This window comes from Panthera tigris, chromosome B4 (genome assembly GCF_018350195.1).
Source record: "Panthera tigris isolate Pti1 chromosome B4, P.tigris_Pti1_mat1.1, whole genome shotgun sequence".
NCBI classification, from domain to species: domain Eukaryota; kingdom Metazoa; phylum Chordata; class Mammalia; order Carnivora; family Felidae; genus Panthera; species Panthera tigris.
Genome location: NC_056666.1, coordinates 128,816,770 through 128,839,862, shown reverse-complemented (window position 1 = coordinate 128,839,862; position 23,093 = coordinate 128,816,770). Strand labels below are relative to the sequence as shown.

Here is a 23,093-nt window from a genome sequence, read left to right as displayed (position 1 = left end):
TTTGTTTGCTTATTGGGGGAAGCGGGGGAGGGAGAGAAAGAATCCCAAGCAGGCCCTGCGCTGTCAGCCCAGAGCCCCATGCAGGGCTCCGTCTCACAAACATGAGATCATGAACTGAGCTGATATCAAGAGTCAGACACTTAACCAGCTGAGCCCCCCCCTCCCCCCCAGGCGCCCCATAGTGTTGAGCCACAGTGGCTTTATGGCAAGTCCTAACATACTGATAGAACATGCCTCACTTCATGGTTTTTCCTTTTCTAAACTTTCCTAGGAGTGTTTCACGTACCAAATAGAAAAGTATTTAGGCCTATTTTCTTCCCTAGACACCATTTGCTTCTGATTAAAAATGGCGTTAGGTGTACGTTTTATTTCGGCAAGGATTAACATTTTTATATTAAGCATTCCTCCAGAAACAAAATGTATCTTTCTATTTATTCAGGCCTTGTTTTACATCCTACATCGTGTGTTCTATACTACACATTTTGTTGCTCTTTTGAATAACTGGCCACTGCTGGTTTTAAAATAGTTATGCATAAATGTGACAGAATTTTATTATTAGGTCTGCTGGTTTGTAGTCAGTTCTTTTGGTGTTTCTAAGTATATAGTTACATTTGTAAGGGTAACTTGTCTCTGTATTATCTTGATCTCCATTTTGTACTTGCTTTTATATGTAGAAGGACTAATAGTGACAGCGCAGTTATCTGTGATTCCTAATAATGACTGGTATTTCACAGCTTAATGTGATGTTTGCTGGGGCGCCTGGGTGGCTCAGTCGGTTAAGCATCTGACTCTTGATTTCAGCTGAGGTCCCATTCTCACTGTTGAACCCTGCACTGGGTTCCATGCTCAGCATGGAGCCTGCTTAAGGTTCTTTCTCTCCCTCTCTCTGCCTCTCCCTCACTCAGGCTGTCTCACTCTCGAAATAAGTACACATTAAAAATTATATGTGTGTGTGTGTAATATGTAATGTTTGCTGGTGGTTTTTATGTCTTGTTTTTCCTTTGTTATAATTAACAAATGCGATAACATTCTTAGCAAGTGTTCTGTTTAATGAATTTTAACAATTTGGGACCACCATCCTTAATAAGAAATAAAACCTTTCCATCATCTTAGAATGTTCCATAGTACTAGATGTCCATCAACACTCTCCCCACCCCCCACCCCCCCCAAGAAAAGAGAAAACTAGTTTCTCGCTTCTGTTACGATAGATTTATGTCTCATTCAGCAGGGCCCTTCAGGTCCATCCCTGCTGTCGGCAGTTCATTCTTTTTGTGTTGTGTAACATTCCATTTTGTGAATCAACCACAGTTTGTTTATCCATTTTCCTATTGATTTCAAGACAGTCATTTTTCAGTTTGGGGCTATTATGAATAAAGCTTCCATGAACATACTTGTGCGAGTGTCTTTGTACACACATGCTTTTATTTCCTTTGGGTAAATACAAGAAGCATTTTAACTTTATAAAAAAGTAGAACCGCAAAGCAGTTCTACCAAGCGGATATACTGTTTTACACTTTGGCAAGCGGCATGTGAAAGTTTTCGTGGTTCCACATCCTTATCAACGTTCCGTGTTTTCAGTGGGCGCGAAATGCTAGCTCAGGTTTTTTTGTTTTTAAAGGTTACTTATTTTGGGAGGGAGAGGGAGAGAGCACAAGCAGGGGAGGGGCAGAGAAAGAGGGAAAGAGAGAATCCTAAGCAGGCCCTGCATTGTCAGCACAGAACCTGATGCAGGGCTCGATTCCACGAACCGATCTCATGAACCGCAAGATCATGACCTGAGCCGAGATCAAGAGTGAGATACTTAACCGACCGAGCCACCCAGGTGCCTCCTGTTTGGTTTTAATTTCAGATCCCTGATGACTAATGCTGTTGAGCCGCACATTCATGTATTTTCTGCCCATCGGGATATCGTTTTGTGGGAAGTTGTCTGTTAAGGTCACTAACCCATCTTCAAAAAGATGCTTTGTTCTTTTTGTTACGATTTGTAACAGTTCTTTGTAGATTCTGCATAGGTGTTCTTTGCCAGATAAGTGAGTGTATTGCGAATGCTGCCTCCCAGTCTACACCTTGTCTCTTTATTATCTTAGTGGTACCTTTCAAAGGAGGAAGAAGTTTTAAATTCTCGATGGAGTTCAGTGTATCTATTTTTTCTCCAGCAATTCTTGTTTTTTATGACCCAAGAAGTTTTTGTTTATTGCAAAGCTGTGAAGATTATCCTCTTTTTTTCCCCCTGGAAGTTTTAAAACACTCATATATAGGTTTGTTATCTCTTTCAAGTTAACTTTTGTATACATGGGATGAGTTGAGGTTCTGTTTTGTTTTCTTTTGTTTTCCCCCCATTGGGTATTCAACTTTTTTTATTTGTGAAAAAGACTTTCCTTTCTGCCACTGAATTGACTTGATGCCTTAATACTGACTGTACTATTCTCTTCTGTTTCATTCATTGATGTGGGGGGTTTGGGGCACACTGATGCGAGTTTGTGGGATTTGGGGTACATGGTCATCTTAAGACTGTCAAGCTTTCCAATCCATGGTCATGTATTTCTCCATTTATCTTTGTACATTTGTTCTGTTGGATTTTGCAGAAGAACTTATTGTAGCAACGATGGCTGAAGCTTTCTTTAAAAATAGCGTGAGATCTTTCTGCAGCTTTGGATTCATTTTGTTGGAGATATAGTATGAGTTTAATGGCCATCAGGTTAATGTCAAAAGCCTGCGATAATGTTTAGAAAATGCTGCTGAAAGTTTCAGTTTCCTACAGCTCTCCATGGGTAGAGAATCCTCTCTTGAACTGAGGGGAAAGAAGGATAGTTGGGACTGAGAGAGAAGGAGGAATAATTGCTCCCTTGCTTGATGGAAATGATGCTCACAAGCAGGAGGAAACCAAATGACATAAACCCAGGTTTTCTTTGATTGCCTAATGATATGATGTTTAAAATACGGTGGGGATGGGGGGAGCCTATCAAAGTGCTGATATGTTGAAGCATTTGTCCATCTCTGCCAGCTACTTACAGGAGAGCGGCCTAAGACTTTGCAGACTTGTGTATCTTCAGTTAAAAAAAAAAAAAAAAAAAAAAAAAAAAAAGGGCTTTGCTTTTGATGGAATGAAATGGGAGGTCAAGGGGGTGGGGAGGATGGGTCCTTCGCAAAATTTGTTCTACAAGATCCAAACTTTTTTATATCTGAACTTAGAACAGAAGTGAGAGAGGGGCCATAGCGCCAAAATAGCCCCTTCTAACAATTCCCTGTAGTTCCTGCATACTTTATTGATATTTCAGATACCGCACTGAATTCCAGGTAAGCATCTGGGAAAGGTTATCACATGGAGAGGTTTCTTGGTGTGCTGTTACCCTTAGCTGGCAGTGATTATGAAGAACTCTTAAGTTTTTTTGTCTGGGGATTTTTTTTTTCTATCTCTAGTGTTTATAATTTAAGGAACCTTTATTTTAAACTATTAACCTAGTAGCCAAGACTTAAATAAATCTCTATCTTGAAATACAAACAGTATTTTTTTAATAATATACTTTCCTCTGAACTCTGTGCTCTTAAAACCTAGAGACCTATGTTGTCTGGTTTTGAGAATTTAACTTATAATGTCACCCTGCCTATTGCTATGAATTGTAATTGAACGAAGTTGGTTTGTTTTCCTCTGAGAATCACTGTAAAGGGACAGAGAGTGTCCTGAAGAAAATACTAATGGCCCAAACTGATTTCAACTCTTACACCTTTTCTTGTGTGAGAAATTTCCTGGCATTTTTAAAAACTTGGTTTCAAGGAAAATTTTTGACTCTTTGAAAATTAGTTAGTTTGATTAACTAATCAACTTTAATATGGTCACGGGCCTGTTTGGGAATCACAGATTCACCAAAGTGGGGTGTATGTGTCCGCATGCATACGTCTCTGTAGGAGTGCAGAGAGAATATTCAGAGAATTTTGTACTCACCTTAGAAATAATCACATAATGATGGGGCGCCTGGGTGGCTCAGTCGGTTAAGCGTCCGACTTCGGCTCAGGTCACGATCTCGTGGTTTGTGGGTTCGAGCCCCGCGTCGGGCTCCGTGCTGACAGCTAAGAGCCTGGAGCCTGCTTCGGATTCTGTGTCTTCCTCTCTCTCTGCACCTACCCCACTCACGCTCTATCTCTGTCTCTCAAAAATGAATAAACGTTAAAAAAAAATTTTTTTTTTAAAAAAGAATCACGTAATGAGAATTTAGAGTCACTTTTTCTCCTTATTTTCTCTTCCCGTATTCGTTTCAGGGTAACCAGGAGCCGACAACAACTCCTGACGCAATGGTTCAGCCTTTTACTACCATCCCGTTTCCGCCACCTCCCCAGAATGGAATTCCCACAGAATACGGAGTGCCACACACTCAGGACTATGCCGGCCAGACCAGTGAGCATAACCTGACGCTGTACGGGAGCACGCAAGCCCACGGGGAGCAGAGCAGCAGCTCCCCCAGCACACAGAATGGATCTCTCACGGTAAGGGAGCTCTGAGCGGGGAGGGAGGAGGGCCTGTCATGTTGCAATCCTCGCCTGCATCGCCAGGCCAGCAAACCCTTTGCATTAAGGCAGCGTCTGCCTGACACTACGCGGCATTTATGCAATCTCACTCCTACCCCCTGCACCGTAACTAGAAGGTGAGGACTTAGAATCCTAGCTTGCAGCCACTGCCCAGGAGCTTACGGTCAAGAGACAGGACAGACAACACAGCAAGGCGAGGGCACAACGAGGGGGGCGCTGCTCTGGTCAGTTTCGCCCATTCGCTTCAGTTCGTCTTGCGGCCCCCCGCCCCCCATGTGGTACCACACGGTCTCTCGGCAGCTCTGTTCTGCACGGGGCCACCTCCCGCTTCCTGGAGACGCTCACTAGGCTCTTGGCTCTCCAGACACTCCCCGTTGCCCTCCTGCCCCCCCGGAAGTCCTCTCTCAGTCCCCTCTGCTGGCAGCTTCTCTTTCTCTGTTCGATTTTGAGATGTTACAGCACTCCAGGCCTGGATCCTAGGACCCCCGTCCTCTTATTTTGTGTCTTCTCTCTCTATATGATTATGCTACTAGATTCATCTTGCTGTTCAAGCAACACCCATGAGTCTTCCCTGTTTCTTTCTTTCACGTCTCCATCCAGTCCGTCTATAGGTCTCGGAAACCGTAACTCGAAGCATTCTCTTACTTCAGCCTCTTGTCTCTAACTTAGTACCTTAACTGGAGAATGTGTATGATAGCAGCTCTTATGCCAGGTTTGAGGCGGGCCCTACTTAGCAGTACAATTTTATTTAATCTCTTTCTGCTTTGGCTTTCTCAGTGATGACAAGTACGTATCTGTACCTGGAAAATGAAGACAGTAGTACCTACCTCAGAATGGCCGTTAGATTTAAAAGAATTTAATTCACGTAAGGTATCTTCATTGCCCCCACACTATTCCCGACCTCATCACATATTCCCTGTGTCACTGCTCCCTAACTAACTTCTCCCTTTGCCACATCCCAGCCAGCGTAGTGCTTTGTTTTCTAATGCAAATAGTGTTATTTTCCAACTTAACTCTAGCAGTTCCCTAACATACTTGGAATAAAATCCACACTCTGTACTTCGTTTACTAATCCCTGGCCCTAGCCTGCCTCTTTGACTTCGCCTTTTAACCACTAACTTCCGAAAGTAAAAGAAATGTCAGAAATTAACCAGGAGATATATATCAGATATATATCAACATACAGGAAGGAAGTCTTATTGTCTGTGGGATTATGTCGTCTGTCTCCAAAGATAAAAATGTTCTATATCCTAGATAGAAATATCTATGTCGAATTTTTACACTTCTTTTTGCCCTTCCTGTTTCAGATTATCAGGAGACCTTTATTCAGCCTTTAAACCACTTGATATGATTTACTTCCCAATAAAGAACCTTAGAATGGAAGCTTTTGTTGCATAAGGATGGATTTCACCTTCAAATTCTTTCTATTTCCCTTTATTAGCTATTAGACCGCAAAGAAATCCATTCTTTCCTTGAAAACGTGTTGTCTTTTTAGTGTTGATCAGTTACATATAAGCACATAATTTTATACTTCATAAGTAATGGACTGTATTGACAATTTATTTGAGAGGTATAAGCATGATGGGTAACAAATGAGGATTCCATAGCATTTGTGCTAGAATTGTGAATATACCAGCCACTATATTGGCCACATTTCCAAATCATTTTCAAATGATGATGAACTCACAGACTTACCAGAACAACTGTGCAAAGAAGAAATAAAACATAAATCTGAGGCTTTATCAAGGTATTTTAATTACTGAATCTGTTTTTTACTAGTTACCTGTCCTTTTTCTCTTTTTATTTTTATTTTATATTGCGAGTCAAACCAATGTTAGTAATTTGTGACTTTCTAGGAATTTTTCTTTTTCATCTAAATTGTCTATTTTGTTGGATATAATATATATATATAATTATAATCTATAGATTTATAAATATATGGTTTAATTATAATTTATAAAAATCCGTATGGTCCTTTTTAATTTCTATAGCATCTGTACTGATATCCCTTCTCTCGTTCTTGATTTTGATAATTGTGGCTCCTCTCTTTTTCTTGGTCAGTCTAGCTAAGGTTTATTAATTTTGCAGATCCTTCCAGAAAACCATCTTTTGATTTCATTGATTTTTTTAAATCTATTGTCTTTCTCTTTGATATTTCATTGATATCCATTCTGATCTTCATTATTTCCTTCCTTCTACTAGCTTTGAGTTTGATTTGGTCTTGGTTTTTATTATTTTAAAAAATTTTTAATGTTTATTCATTTTTGAGAGAGAGAGAGACAGAGAGACAGAGAGACAGAGTGCTAGTGGGGGAGGAGCAGAGAGAGAGGGAGACAGAACCCGAAGCAGGATTGAACAGTCCTGACACAGGCTTGGCTTCGCAAACCGCAAGATCACGACCTGAGCCGAAGTCGGACACTTAGCCGACTGAGCCACCCAGGAGCCCCTGCTCTTGGTTTTTCTAAGCCTGTTGAGTTGCAGCCTTAGAGCATTGATTTAATTTTTTTTTTCCTTTCTAATATGTGTTTAAAGCTATATATTTCCCCTTAAGTTTCCCTAAAATGTGATATATTGTGTTTTTGTTTTCATTTATTTTTTAAAAAGATTCTTAAATTTTTTTCCTTATGATTTCTTCTTTGATCCTGGGTTACATGGAAGTGTGTTGTTTAATTTCCAAATATTTGAGGATTTCCTAACTTTTTTTGTTGATTTGTCATTTAATCCCATTGTGGTCACAGAGCATCATAACTTTGTATGATTCGGTTTTTTAAAACTTACTGAGACTTGTATTATTAAGACAGTCTGTCCTACAGACTGTTTCTAACCAGTTGGCCCTTTTATCGATAAGAAACGTCCCTATTTGTCTCTGCCATTATCTCTTAGGTCTGTTTTGTCTGATACGAATATAATCACTTCAGTTCTCTTACCATTACTATTTGTGTGACATCTTTTCCCTTCATTTTGTCTCAAACTCTTCGACTCTAAGGTGTGTCTCTTGTAAAAAAAAACATACAACTGGATCTCACTTAAACAATCTGAAAATTACTGCCTTTTTTATCAGAGTATTTAGTCTATTTATATTTAAACTAATTGTTAATATGGGTGGATTTATGTGTGCCATTTAAACTACTTGTTTTATGTCTCCTGTCTTTTATTGTTCCTCTGTTCCTTCTTTCCTGATTTCTGTTAAGTAATTAACTGTACCTTTTAAACCCCTTTGTGATTTTTAAATTATTTGTGTTATTTTTATATTTTCTTAGTTCTTGATCAAGGATTACGTCTTCAGCTTATAACTGACCGATGCACTTGCTTGCTTGCCATTTGTTTGCTTACTTGCAGACGTGCACCCACGTGCCCGTGTGTGTGTGTGTGTGTCTTTGATAAAATATAGCAGCTTCGGTCCTGATATAGCTTCATTCCTCACCATTTTGTGCTGTTATCCTCATATATTTTATACATATGAGTCCAGTTGTATGTTTTTTACAAGAGACTCACCTTAGATTCAAGAGTTTGAGATAAATGAAGGAAAAAGATGTCCTACTGATAGTAAGCATAAGAGAGCTGAGGTGGTTGGTTATATTAATATCAGACAAAATAGATGAGACAAGAAATATTGGTGGAGACAAATATATATTAGAAATGCAACAAAGGGTGCCTGTGTGGCTCAGTTGGTTGAGCGTTTGACTCGATTTCGGCTCAGGTCACGATCCCAGGGTTGTGGGATCAACCCCACATTGCTCCGTGCTGAGTGTAGAGCCTCCTTGAGATGTTCTCTGTCACTCTCTCCCTCCGCCCTTCTCCCGTGCTCATGCTCTCGCTCTCTCTCTAAAAGAAAAAGAAATGCAGAAATACAGTATTGTAATTATTACTTTAAAGAATTTGTATTTTCAGAAAGTTACCATTTCTGGTGATCTTCATATCATCCTATATAGATTTGAGTTATAGTCTGATATCGTTTCCTTTCAGCCCATAGGACGTCTTCTAGTATTTTTTGTAGACTAGGTCTGTTTGAAACAAATTTTCTGTTTTTGTTTATCTGGGAATGTCTCTATTTTGTCTTCAGTTTTGAAGGCTAGTTCTGCTCGCTGTAGAATTCTTGGTTGACCATTTCTCCACCACTCCCCAGCACTTGAAAATCTGTTGTGCCCCTGCCTTCCCACCTCTGACAAGAGCCAGCTGATTCTGATGAGAAGTCAGCTATTAATCCTCTTGTGCCCCTTCCAGTGCTGAACTGTTTTTCTCTTGCTGCTTTCACGATCTTTATTTTATCTTTGGCTTTGAGCAGTTTGGCCCTGATGTGCCTAGGGTGGATCTCTTTGTGTTTTTTTTTTTATTATTATTTTTTTAATGTTTATTTATTTTTGAGAGACAGCATGAGCAGGAGAGGGCAGAGACAGAGAGAGGGAGATCCAGAATATGAAGTAAGCTCCAGGCTCCGAGCTGTCAGCACAGAGCCCAACGTGGGGCTCAAACTCACGAGCCATGAGATCATGACCTGAGCCAAAGTCGGATGCTCAACCAACTGAGCCACCCAGGCGCCCCTGGATCTCTTTGTTTTTATCATCCTTGGGATCTATTGAGATTTTTGGATCTGTAGATTAAGATTTTCCACCATATTTGGAAAGTTTTTGAGCATAGTTTCTTCAGCTGTGTGTTCTTTCCCTTCTTCCTCTCTTCCTGGGACTTTCACCACCAATATGTTGGGAACTTTTTGTTCACCCACAGGTTCGGGTTCTGGTTTTTTGTTTGTTTTCAAGGTTTTTTAAAATTTTTTAAACATTTATTCATTTTTGAAAGAGACAGAGAGCGAATGGGGGAGGGGCAGAAAGAGAGAGGGAGACACAGAATCCAAAGCAGGCTCTGGCCTCCAAGCTGTCAGTGCAGAGCTCGACGTGGGGCTCGGAACTCGCGGGGCTCGGAACTCACGGACCTCGATATCATGACCTGAGCTGAAGTTGGCCGCTTAACCGACTGAGCCAGTCAGGCGCCCCTGTTTGTTTTTAAGTTAAGTCAAAATAGAATCTAAAGTTCTATTCATTTTCCTCCGATCTTTTGTCTTTCTGTTCATTAGATGGGAGAATTTGTGTGGAGGCCTCTTTCGGTCCGCTCGTTCTTTGCTCCGCCATACTGCATCAACTGTTGAGCGTCTCAGTATATTTTTTACTTCAGTTATTGTACTTTCCAGTTCTGCAATCCTCATTTGTGATTTCTGCTTCTCCGTAGAGACTGTCATCACATTTCCTTCAGTTCTCTGAATACGTGTGGAACTGCCACTTTGAAGTCATCCGCTAAATCCAACATCCAGGCCCACTAGTTACTGCTTGTTTTCTGGAGTCTGAGCCCCACTTTCCTGTGTCTTTGCAGGTCTTGTAATTTTTCAATGAGCTGGACGCGTTAGTAATATATTTCAGCAACTCCGAAGCATCATTTACGCTGTTGAAAGGTGTAGGTGTACTCACGCGTGTGTGTTTTGAGTAATTTGCCTGAACTTAAACGGTGGAATGTGACTCCTCGGTGGTGTGCAGCCACTGCTGGTTCCGCTTGGCAATCCTCCCTCCCCTTTTCACTCTTTAGCCTGGCTAGGAGTTCCCCGCGAGTCCCCGTAGCTCGGTGGCCGGCCAGTGATTTGGGCAGAGGTGGTGTTTAAGTGCCTCGTGCTTGTACAGCCTCCACCCTCTGTGAGCCATCTGTCTGTGGGTTGGGAGGTGCCTTCAGAGGCCAGCCAGTTCGCAGGGCTGCTCGGCCTGGTCTCTCTGCTGCACTGTCTCGTGTCTCCCGTCTCCCCTCCTCACGCCTGTAGCTGCGTGGCCAGCCCCACATGTGAGGAGAGCGTATCCGGCTCCTGTGCGGTTCTCTGTTTCCGGGATCTCCCCTCCGCACCCCTGGCTGCCCCCCAACTCACCTCGATCAGACCACAAGCTCACGCTAGAAGAACTCTGTCCCCTGTTAGATCCCTACCAAACCTGACAGAGCTGTGGGCTTTTACCGCCCCCACCTCCCCACCACCCACTCCCACCGTCGCCCTGAGTGCCCCAAATCGAGTTCACCCCTTCTGGCGCACAGCTACTGGTTTTCATGGCCCCAGCCCTGTATTGATAAAAACTAGTGAAGTTCTCTCCCGCAGAACTGAGGGATTGGGGTGGTGACAGTGGGGGGCGGGCAGAGGGACAGGTTGGAGTAGCCACAGGCAGGGTCTATAGCCTCTTGCAGGCCTTACCCTAAGCACTAGCAGTTTTTCAAGAAAAAAAAGTTTTGTTTGTTTAATTTTAGAGAGAGCACCAGTGGAGGAGAGGGGCAGAGAGAAAGAGAGAAATCTTAACCAGGCTCCAGGCTCAGCGTGGAGCCTGGCTCAGGGCTTGATCCCATGACCTTAGGATCATGACCTGAGCCAGAATCAAGAGTCAGACTCTCAACCAACTGAGCCACCCAGGCACCCCATTTTTCTTCTTCTTTTTTTTTTTTTTAAGATTTTATTTTATTAAGTAATCTCTGCACCCAGCCTGGAGTTCACACTCCCGACCCTGAGATCAAGAGTCTCATGCTGTACCAACTGAGCCAACCCAGGAGCCCCTAACCTTTTCTTTACGTAAGAAAAATCTCTATAACTCACCTTTAGCCAAAACCTTGAGAAATGTCTGCTCATCTTCTTGGAGCCTTAGGTTCCTTCGGGAAAGTGCAGAATTGACCAACCTGACAATTCTCTACACAGCATTAGCTTTGGCCAACTGAGCCACCCAGGCGCCCCTCGAGAAATTCGTTTGTTTGTTATTCACCTTTGACCGATTTCCAGAATTCACCTTTGACCGACTTCCAGAATCCAGACCGATTTCCAGTCCAGAAATGGCTGTTGGACAGTCTCGTCCCACTTTCTTACTGTTGTCTTGTTTTGGGGAGGAGTGACCGGCCTGTTCACGCGGTCTCGGCCAGCACTGCCCTCGCTGAGTCCTCTCCCGGCAGCTCACGGTTCCTCACCGCACCCCTCCTCACCACTGCCCTTACTGCCACCAGCTCCCGTTGTTTCACAGGCCCGCATTCCAGCTTTTCGACGCCAGTGTTAAGGGCAAGTTCTGTTCCTTAATCCAAACCTACGCGGTTAAGATTTCTGTTTCTCACCCCTAGTAGAAACTATTCGCTATATGACTTTGCATTATATCGACTAATTGGAGGTCCTAAAGAAATCCTGAAATAAAATTAGGAATCCATGTGTAGCGACCGTGGATTGATTGTGCTGAGGAGAAAATGGAAGCTCCTTGAGCTGTTTCTACAGACACAGATGGCACACGTTCTATAACTTTAGGAAGTTACTAACAATAAAATGGGAAATTATTAGGAGGCTCTGGTTGAAGATGCTTCTTACACGTTTGGGTTTTTTTCCCTTTTTTTTTAAATTTTTAAATAAAATGTTTATTTAATAAATAAAAATTTTTAAATAAAAATTTTAAAAAAATAAACATTTTTATTATTACTTTTTTTAATGCTTATTTATTTTTGAGGGAGTGCAAGTTGGGGAGGGGCAGAGTGGGGGCCAGAGGATCCGAAGTGGGCTCTTCTTGCTGACAGGCTGACAGCCGCGAGCCCGACGCGGGGCTTGAACTCACGAACCGCAAGATCATGACCTGAGCCCAAAGTGGGACGCTTAACTGACGTTAAGCCCAGGCACCCCGTGGTTAAGTGTACCTTTAAACGGGAGTGTGAATTCACTGCTCTTAAGCCATTTGCCTTTGGAAGTTGTGAATGTGTGGGTGTTCAGGGGATGCGTGTGGAGAGGGAGAGACTGAGCAGCAGAACAGCGCATCATAAAACTTAGATACGACAACATCATAGATTATTCTGTGTTAAACTTTTACTATCTACTCACATGTTTCTTAAAACGGACTTGGTAGTTCCTGGGGCCAATTAAATTCAAAAGGTAGGTAGGAAGCATTGTTATTTAACCACGAACTGATAACCTTAAATGTCTGTAGCGCTTTGTTGAGAGATGGCTTCCGCAAACGGTATTTTATTGTGGTTCATAAACTAGCCCCTTGTGCGTGTGAGGGTTTTACAGTCGGGGAATTCAGAGTCTGTTTTCCCCCTCGGCCACTTGGATGCCCCATCTCCCACGGTCCTCACAGCAGGCACCCGTGTATCTCTTCCCATTCAGTCCAGGCGTCCGCTCTATTGGGAAGCCTTGGGAAGCCTTGCTTGGTTTTCCTAGGCTAAGCCAAGCGTTTCTTTCATTTAGGCTCACATCGATTCCTGAGCCGACCGCTTTCCGTGGAACTTACTGTGATGTTTTTTGTTCACTTTCGTCTTCCTAATTAAACTGTAAGGTCTTCAGGTTCATCTTTGCAGTCTCTGACTTACCACAGTGCCTGGCACTTGATAGTTACTCAGTAACACTTTCTCAGGTTGGGGGGGGGCGGGTGGTGGTTAAGGGAGATACGGTGTGCCATGGGAGGTCTGAGGAGGGAGACGCTGAGGCTGCTAGGGGCAGGTGGCACTGATCTGGGCCTCGTACCACGAGTGGTTAGAATTGGAACATGCGCGGGTGATGGTGGGAAGACTTGGGAAAGCCATCTCTCAAAGCAAAGTTAGAGATGGGCAAGATCAAAGTGTCCTTGGATAAAAGCACATGTTTCCATTAGATGAAGCTTTGGGCGTTTGGTGGTTACAGAGGAAAATAAGGTGGGAGAAAAAGTCGCTTGAGTACAAATTGGGAAGAGTATTTGAATGCCTGGCTGAGAAACGTTATCGAAGGTTCCTAAGCAAGGAAGGGGAAGTGAGCAGAACTGTGCTTCTGGAAGACCCATCTGTTGCATATACCAGATGAGGAGAGAAGCAGGGGACGGGTTAGGAGAGTCTTACGAGCAGGGGCTCCAGGTGTTATGTAGAGGAGGGGTGAACGGAAGAGAAATTGCCAAGGTAGAATACACAGGATTTGACAGCCGATTGAATGAGTAAAACAAGGAGAGCGGAGTCAAAGATTGTGTCCTTCTTACTGCAAGAACTGTGTCTGGAATAAGCCATTTCACCTCCTGGATTTCAGTTTCCTCATCTACCACGTGAAGCCAGTGTTGCCTACCTGACAGTATTGTATTGAAAAGAAATTAGAAATTAGTGCTTTGGAAATTACTAGTGTAAATAGTTCTTTAATTGCTTTTTTTTTTAAACCATCTTTTAAAATCAGTCATTCTTTGATGTTCTTGATTTGTGCTTTTTATTATTGTGAGCTGCAGCGATACCATCATAGAGACCTCGTTTATGTCGAATAGTTCCATCTTGATGGCAAGAACCAAAAAAAAAGGACTTCCAGGAAAATGAGAAACAAGCAATGGAATGTGGAATTTTATTTCTAAAATGTACTTCAGAAGTTGATTTTCACATTGGGCTAGAAGCTTCTTGTGCCCTTAAGACAAGAGCCTGTTTTGACAGTCTGTAGGTCCCATACCGAGCATTAGCAAAGAGATAGCAGTCAGGGGTCCCTCCTGGGGCTGCAGAGGCCTGATTACCCCCGCGCCTGCCTGCAGAGAAGAAAGGACCTCAGTTGCCGGTCCGTTTAGATACTCTCCCAAATGCTGGCAGGCACAAATAGCCGAAGTATTTGAAGCAGACAAGCTTTGATGAGGAATCCACAGATGAGGTTTGAATTTATATATGGACTCTACCTAGCTAGTGGATCGTCCTCTCCTTGAGGGCAGGAGTTTTACTACAAGCTCTCCTCTTATTATTCCCATTGGCATATAATGGATGTTTCATAAGTGTTTTTGTGTGGGGGGCAAAAAAAGCTTACAGAGGCAGTTCAGCATCCGTGCCCGGTTAGTAGGAAATGTTAGTGACATCATTTGAGGTATTTAAACAGCTGCTGATGGCTCTGGGGCAGAGATGCGAAGGCGCAGCGGAGGGGCCTGCCTTTACACTGTCGCCCATAGGCCCTGCAGCCCTCCTCAGTGGTTAGCCTTGGAGCACACCCGAATTACAGGTAACTAGGACTCCGTGCTTCGCGTCACCCCGTTTCTTCGCTTTGTTGCACACCCCTTCTCTGGAGTTAAAGCCAGATTTTCTCTCACCGCTCTCCTATCAGGAGATCAGTCTCCCCGTCCTCCACGGAATTAACCACGGACCCCCGTACTTGCAAGTGCCCTGGGGAGGGGTGTCCCACTACCACATAGCCGAGAAGTGGTAGCCCTTAACGTGGGTCCGTTGGCCCAGATGAGGATTTCTGGAACATAATGGGAAGAATGGGGCCTAGATCTTGGTCTCACGTTGTGCGTCGTGGGGCCATGTTACCCTCAGCCTGCAGCATAGAAATTATCATTAGCACGTTCTGTTTCCGAGCTAGATTTAGAAGGCCTGGGACTGAGGAATTTATTCACCCGGCTGTCCACTCTTCCAGGAGAGGCCCTGATGTGGAGCCGACACGAACCATCCACACTTGTCAGTTTAGCAGAGTGGGGGGGCCCGTGAGCCGCTGGGCGGTGGCAGAGCTGGGTCCACGAGCGCACTGCAGGCTGGCGTGACGATGCAGGAGTTGCTACAGAAAACCACACTCAGAGCCAGGCGTGGATACTCTCGGGCAGAGAAAATTGCCCTTTGGGCCATGACGCCCAAGACACCTTTCAGCACATTGTTACTGTTGTTAGCCTTGTGATCCATTCATTCATTTGCTATCCTCCCCCCCCGCCCCCCCCGCAACTACACAGAGTTGGGGATGGTGATTCTTGAACGCAGACCGTTACAGCCAGCCAGTGACAGAGCCAGAACTCAGGAAATCTGCTTTCAGTCAAATGCTTTTTTTCTGCCTCCCCATACAAATTACAGAAAATAAAGGGTGTCCACAGGGATGGTCTTGTTAGCTTCCACTCATTCTTTGACCTTAAGCCTAAGAACTCCAACTAGAACATACAGATTTCTTTCATTCTAAAATGTACATTAGAATATTAAACATTCAGTTAAGGATGAAGGTTTTAATTGAGGTGATCTATGTGTTCACTGTTTTATGTTATATACAAACTTTTTCTGTAGTTCTTACTCCCGGTTTAAAAACAATAAGTGACTTGTTGTGGTTTTTATTTCACAGGGTGATATCAGTTTATGATGATATTACATGTAGAGATGATGCCTTTTGTAATTCCTTTTTTATAGCACTTTGACCCACTGAGAAAAAGGAACTAGATATTTTCTAAAGAAAATTGAATTACTAGTTAACTGGAAAAAAAAAAAGAAAAAAAAGCTTTGCTTATATTTAAATGACCAAACAGCACTAGGTTCTCAGAATTTGGGTTGTCACAGCAGTATTCTTTTTCTTTTATATTTTTTATAATGTTTTATTTATTTTTGAGAGAGAGAGAGACAGAGGACAAGTGGAGGAGGGGCAAAGAGTGGGGTGGTGGGGAGACACAGAATCCAAAGCAGGCTCCAGGCTCTGAGCTGTCAGCACAGAGCCCAACGCAGGGCTTGAGTGTTGAACTCACGGACCATGAGATCATGACCTGAGCTGAAGCTGGATGCTTAACTGATTAAGCCACCCAGGTGGCTTAATGCCCCTTAAGCATTTCTTTTTAAAATAACTAAATCCAAAAGTAATCTTTCTTGAGTAGGGAATTGCTCTACACAGATGCAATTTCAGTTTTCCGTGCCTTAAAAAATTGTGTTTGGTGGTGGCATTAGATAAAATAATTTTGTATTCAACATATGATAAATGGTCCTATTAGCATGTTCGTTTAGCACTGTGAAATACCCGGATTTTCAGTAAATAAGCATAGGGGCCAAGATTTCACTTTTTAGAAAAATATTAAATCACGTTAGGGCATTTTACTCTTTAAGAAGGAATTCATATGATCTAATTCCACCAGTTTTAACCTATCACATACTCCATTATAAATATTTATAAAAATGCTTTAAATGCTAACAAACCTTGGGACACCTGGGTGGCTCAGTCAGTTGAGTGTCTGTCTCTTGACTTTAGCTCATGATCTCACTCATGGTTCATGGTTTTGAGCCCCACGTCAGGCTCTGTGCTGATAGCGCGGAGCCTGCTTGGGATTCTCTCCTCCTCTCTCTCTGCTCCTCCCCTGCTTGCTCTCTCTCTCTCAAAAGATAAATAAAGTAAAAAAAAAAAAAATTTTGCTAATGGTGGGTCAACATGGGTTGTAGGCAGTGTAAAATGACATGATGAAAAGTAACCCGGGACACCTGGGTGGCTCAGTCGGTTAAGCAACTGACTTCGACTCAGGTCATGATCTCACGGTTCGTGGGTTTGAGCCCCGCACCGGGCTCTGTGCTGACAGCTCAGAGCCTGGAGCCTGCTTCAGATTCTGTGTCTCCCTCTCTCTCTGCCCCTCCCCCACCTGTGCTCAGTCTCTGTCTCTCTCTGTCTCTGTCTCTCTCTCAAAAATAAATACAATGTAAAAAAAAAAGAAAAGAAAAGTAACCCAACCCACTTTCTACAATATTATCAGGAAAAAAAAACAAGTGTTTAAAGCTGTTTTAAAAAACATCTTTTTATTATATAATATTGTGGTTGTGGTGAGGGAGCGTGCTGGAGCCCTGGAAATCAGATTGAGTTTAGCTACCAGCTCCCTCCATTTGCTAAATGTGTAACCATCTGAAAATTATTACTCTAATGCTCATTTTCCTCATCTGTAAAAATGGTGATGATCGTTCCTACCGGATAGGGTTATTTTTTGCCTTAAATGAGAAAATGAATAGCAGGTACTTAGGATAATGCCTGGCACATAGTAAGTGTGCAAAAAGCATTAGCTACAAGGCTGTTTTTATATAATTATTTCAGAGAAGGCATTCTAGGCAACCTCGATTTATAAAATGATACAAGGGCACCTGGGCGGCTCAGTTGGTTGAGCATTTGGCTCCTGGTTTCGACTCATCATGCTCTCATTGATGGTTCCCAGGTTCGAGCCCTGCTTCAGGCTCTGTGCTGACAGCATGGGACCTGCTTAGGATTGTCTCTCCCTCTCTCTCTGCCCCTCCCCCCTTTAACAGAAATAAATAAACTTAAAAAAAGGATACAAATTAATAGGCCATCCAATTCTCTTCTCTGTTACTCCATTTTCTTCCTTCACCTGCATGGGAGCTACTGCTCTAAGAGCCATCCTGATAAAAGCAGTATTTTCCTAAGTGAATTTTGTAGCCTGCTTTAGAAAAATAAATGAATGAATTGCATGTGTAACATGTTTCAGGAGAAAGGTGAGTTCTCTCTTCAGAATTCACAGGAAACTTGTTGACTTTGTTTAATCTAGTATTTCCCATATTTATTTGACCATGAAAGCCATTTTCTACAACATACCAGGTAATATCCTGTAGAACTAACTTATACCCACTGTGAAATACTGCTCTATGATTTTTAAAAAAAAATTTTAAATGCTTATTTATTTATTTTGAGATGGAGAGCTAGAGAGCGAGCAGGGGAGAGGCAAAGAGAGAGGGAGACAGAGAATCCCAAGCAGGGTCTGCACTGTCATTTTAGAGCCCGATACAAGTTTCAAACTCATGAACTGTGAGACCATGACCTGAGCCAACATCAAATTTGGATGCTTAGCCAACTGAGCCACCCAGGCTCCCCTTGTTCTATGATTTTTGAAACACACACACACACACACACACACACACACACACACACACACACACATCCTTTAGATGTGCCTAATGCTACTTTGGGAATGATCTTTCCATTAGATTTTGTTGGGTATAAAATACATCACAGTCTTAGTTGATACAAATTTGAATCATTCAAATTTGAAATAATGTAATGTAGGAAAATTAATGAAATTTCACTTTTGTGTAAATTTTTAACTGTTATAACCAAATTTAAAATTACACAGGTCTTATTGGCTTTATTCAGTGATTCATGAGTTGGGTTGCATCCAATCTAAGCAGATAGAAAGGAGGTCAGAAGAGCTGTACAAGGCAAGAGATTTGATAGGCAGAAGGAGCAGGAACAAGGAAATTGGACTGGGCATTTGCTGATTGGTCAAAGCAAGGTTGCTTTCCTTATTTGGAAAGTAGGGGAGTCTTGGAGCCAAGTCAGGTACGTTGTGCTGATTGGTTGACCTAGGCCTTGCTTTTCTGGGAGAGCCCAGCAAAGCAATGTAGTTCACTTTTGGTTTGCTCAACTGGGGCCTGTTGGCATGAGTGACTCCCTCTTGGACACAGTCTGGTTCCTTTAACAGAACCAATGTGAATACTCTCACATAACTAATAATTATATTCATAATTCTTGTTAATAATTGCCTCATTTCAAAGCTGTGTGAATTATATGGCAATTCACAAGACAGCTCTGCTTTTAGCAATTAATAGAAAGATCTACTGTCCTTGGATAAGTTTAGTCTGGAATTCTGCCGTTTTTAGAACCTTGTCCTTTGCACCATGTGTGACCGACTTTATAATCAATATTGTGAAAATATCTCATTCATCCTATGAAGAGGATCCACTTAAACCCTAACTGAAGACCAGCCCCCACCCAAAAGAAATTGGACCCAACTAGGAATCCTCCTTTTGTTCTCAAAACGATGAGATCTTCAGGGAAAATGCCGCAGGGGATGGCACTTTATGTGGCTTACCTTTTGTGAGTAACTTACAAATGTAAATTAAAACTGTTCCTAATTTGGGAGTAGATAATCGTAATATCAGATTAGGTGGTTTGTTTTTTTTTTCCTTTGCCATGGCGATAATTTGAAATGAATGGACTTTTCAGCCCATTTCTGATTTTTAGAAGTTGTCCAACCCACCTGTTGAATACAGATACAAGTACCTACCTACATTTATGTCTGTGTACAGTCCTTAAACCAACTAGACATTCTTGGTGTTTTAATATTCTTTAGGGTTTAGGATCTGACATCTCCAAATACCTTTTCCCTTCTTTTTGACTTCTTATTTTGAAATAAACGTAGACTTACAGTAAAGTGGCGAAAATAGCACAAAAAATTTCTGGATGTCCTTCATCTAACTTCTCCTAGTGTCAACACCTTACACAGATACAGTACGGTTTTCGGGGCACCTGGGGGGCTCAGTTGGTTAAGAATCTGAGTCTCAGTCTCAGCTCCGGTCTTGATGTCAGGGTCATGAGGTCAAGCCCCGTACTGGGTTCTGCGCTGGGCAGGAAGCCTACTTTAGGAAAAAAAAAAAAGATAATAGTACAGTCTTCCAGACCAGGCAGTAAGAAGTGTTGGTACAGTAATGTTAAGGCAAAATAGAGTCCTTACTTCAATTTTACCAGTTTTTCCACTAACGTTCCTTTTTTCTGTCCTAAATCCAGTTTGGGATCCCACACTGCTGTTAGTTGTCATGTCTCCTTATCCCAAAATATTTTAATCATCTTCAGCTTACATCTGAAGTAGTTCCAGGCTCTAAAGAACAGGGAAAGGAAAACACTGTGTATTTACACACTTGCCGTTAGCTGATAACCATGTCTCATTTTCGAGGTCTCTGCTTTCTCTCCTGCGGCCTTTCGTGTGTGCGTTGGCTAAGGGCTGTAACGCAGGCTCTTCTTCTTGAGATACAAAGGTTATTTTGAAAGCAAAGCAATATTTGCCAAAATACTTTATACATGTCAGCTCAAAACACACATAAGCTGGGTTGCATAGACACATGACACTGTGTGGTTGTTTCATGTTACTTTTGAAAACCTCCATCTAATTTGGGGTCCTCCAAAAATGGTTTTTGTGTCTGTGTGATTTTAGGGTTATAAACCAATAAGAACAGGAAAATTACAGGACCAGGGGAATTAATAATTCTGGCAGCTAGAAAGCAGATGTCCCAATTAGTGACTAACTTAGCAGACCCACATGAACTTACTTCTAAGCCAGTTGTTCCATTTACACCACAGAAATTTCACAGGAGTTTCCGAAACCGACAGCTCTGGTTGGAAGACTGGGAGACTCTTCCCTGGACTGCCTGCCTGACCTAGTCAAGAGGAAAGACGTAACGATGTACATGTCAGGGATTTCCCTAACAAATCGCTTGCCTAACTGAACTAGAATGAATCAAAGTCCTCAGGCCCCTGCACCCCAGTCATTCAGAACTACTGGCTTTTTAGCTACCTTCCCCCACTCAGTTCTTAATTGTGAGCAGACAACCCAAGAGAGCTGGATTCCTGAGGGAAGCCTACAGCGTGCAAAACAGAACGAAAAGAATCAAAAAAGAAATTGGGAATAAGAGGAACCTTTTTCTAATCCAAAACAATAACCTGTAGCCTCAGAGAGATGAAGAGAAGATACCACCATCTGCTAAACCGCAAGAGTGAAGTTTAAAAGAGGTGGAGAGTGGGGGATTCAGAGAAGAGCCCTTGAAATTAAAAACATGGCAACAAGATGAAAAAAATCTTTGTTGGAGGGCTGGAAGATGAGATTGAAGAAGCAGAGGTCTACCGTTACAGTCTTAATCCACAATTATAAAATCTAAAAATGTTCTGAAAATCAGGTGATTTTCCATAAATTGGCAGAACTCACAGCCTGCATATATCTTTGTCCCACTTACATGAATGCACATAAAGGAATATCACTGTCCCAAGTCTCACTGAGTTGTATTATGGTTTATACACCCATTACCTTTCTAAAATCCTAAAACTTCTGAATTCTGATATGCCTTGGCCCCAGAGTTTTCAGATAAGGAATTAAAGACCTATATCCCAGAAAATAGAAGCTAAAGGCAGAGAGATAGAAAATAAAAGAAAGCAATAAGAAAATTAAGAGGACCAATCCAAAACATCCAGTGTCTAATAATGCAAGTTCCAGAAAGACAACATGTATAGGGTTGGAGTCATCAGATAATTAAAGAAAACTTCTCGGGACTGAAGGACATTAATTTCCAACTTAAAAAAGGCCACAGAATTACCAGCCAAATAGACTAAAATAAACCCACATTAAGCTTTCCTTCTTTCTCCTATGTTCATCTGTTTCTTAAATTCCACATATGAGTGAAATCGTATGGTATTTGTCTTTCTCTGACTTATTTCACTTAGCATAATACACTCTAGTTCCATCTGTGTCATTACAAATGGCAAGATTTCATTCTTTTTCATCACTAAGTAGTATTCCATTGTGTGTATGTGTATGTGTGTGTGTACGTGTGTACACATTACATCTTTTTTATTCCTTCATCGGTCGATGGACATTTGGGCTCTTTCCATAATTTAGCTGTTGTTGATAGCGCTGCTATAAACATTGGGGTGCATGTGCCCCTTCAAATCAGTATTTTTGTGTATTTTTGGTATCCCTTGGATAAAGACCTAATAGTGCATTTGTTGGGTTATAGGGTAGTTCTATTTTTAACTTGTCGAAGAAACTCTACACTGTTTTCCAGAGTAGCTGTGCCAGTTTGCATTCCCACCGACAGTGTAAGAGGGTTCCCCTTTCCCCACAGCTTCACCAACATCTATTGTTTCCTGAGTTGTTAATTTTAGCCATTCTGACTATCTCATTGTGGTGTTGATTTGTATTTTCCTGATGATGAGCAATGTTGAGCATTTTGTCATGTGTCTGTTAGCCCTATCTGTATGTCTTCTTTGAGGAAATGTCTGTTCATGTCTTCTGCCCATGTCTTTTTTTTTTTTTTTTTAATTTTTTTTTAATGTTTATTTTTGAGAGAGGCAGAGACAGAATGTGAGTGGGTTAGGGGCAGAGAGAGAGGGAGACACAACCCGAAGCAGGCTCCAGGCTCCGAGCCATCGGCACAGAGCCCAATGCGGGGCTCAAACTCACAGAGCTGTGAGATCATGACCTGAGCCGAAGTCAGATGCTTAACCGACTGAGCCACCCAGGAACCCCTCTTCTGCCCACGTCTTAACTGGATTATTTTTGGGGGTGTTAAGTTTGACACGTTCTCTATAGATTTTTGGATACTATCCCTTTATCCAACATTCATAGGGGAAGGGAAGGAAAAATAAGATAACAGAGAGGGAGGCAAACCATAAGAGACTCTTAACTACAGAGAACGAACGAGGGTTGCTGGAGGGGAGGTTGGCAGGAGATGGGCTAAATGGGTGATAGGCATTAAGGAGGGCACCAGTTGGGATGAACACTGGGTTTTATGTGTAAGTTGTGAATCTCACTGGGTTCTACTCCTGAAACCAGTACTACACTGTATGGTAACTAATGTGAATTTAAGTGAAATCTTGGGAAAAATAAATAAGCAACCAATCAATCAGTCAACCAACCAGCCAACCAACCCACCCACCCACCTACCTTAAAGCATACCACTATGAAATTTTAGAACACTAGACACACTGGACAGGCTCCAAACCAGAGAGAATGGGGAGAAAGAACACCTTCAGATTTCTGAACAGCAGCACTGGAAACTACACAACAGTTGAGAGTTGCCTTCAGAGTTCTAAAGGAATTTTTTTCAACCTCCAATTCTATACCCAGTCAAACAATCATTAAAATGGGTTGATTCAGTAGATGTTCTCAGACATGAATCAGATTCTCAAGAAATTTACTGTGCTGAATTAAGTTTTCTCTTTGCCTCCCTATCAGCCTCACATAGGCAAAAATAAGAAATGAAGTTCTCTCAGAAAACAAAAGGAAAAATAAATTTTGAAGAAAATGGCTAATCCATAAATTTTATTCCTGAAT

At 42.1% G+C, this 23,093-nt stretch overlaps 1 protein-coding gene across 14 annotated transcripts in view; it reads left to right on the top strand.

Annotated features, from left to right (window-relative positions):
- The window catches only part of RBFOX2 (RNA binding fox-1 homolog 2), a 280,295-nt gene that overhangs the window by 214,499 nt on the left and 42,703 nt on the right, over positions 1-23,093 (top strand). For all 14 annotated transcript variants that reach the window (XM_042993158.1, XM_042993155.1, XM_042993153.1 and 11 more), the window contains one exon: positions 4,258-4,482. In XM_042993158.1, coding sequence (XP_042849092.1) covers positions 4,258-4,482 — 225 coding nt within the window. The remainder of the gene's footprint in view (positions 1-4,257; positions 4,483-23,093) is intronic.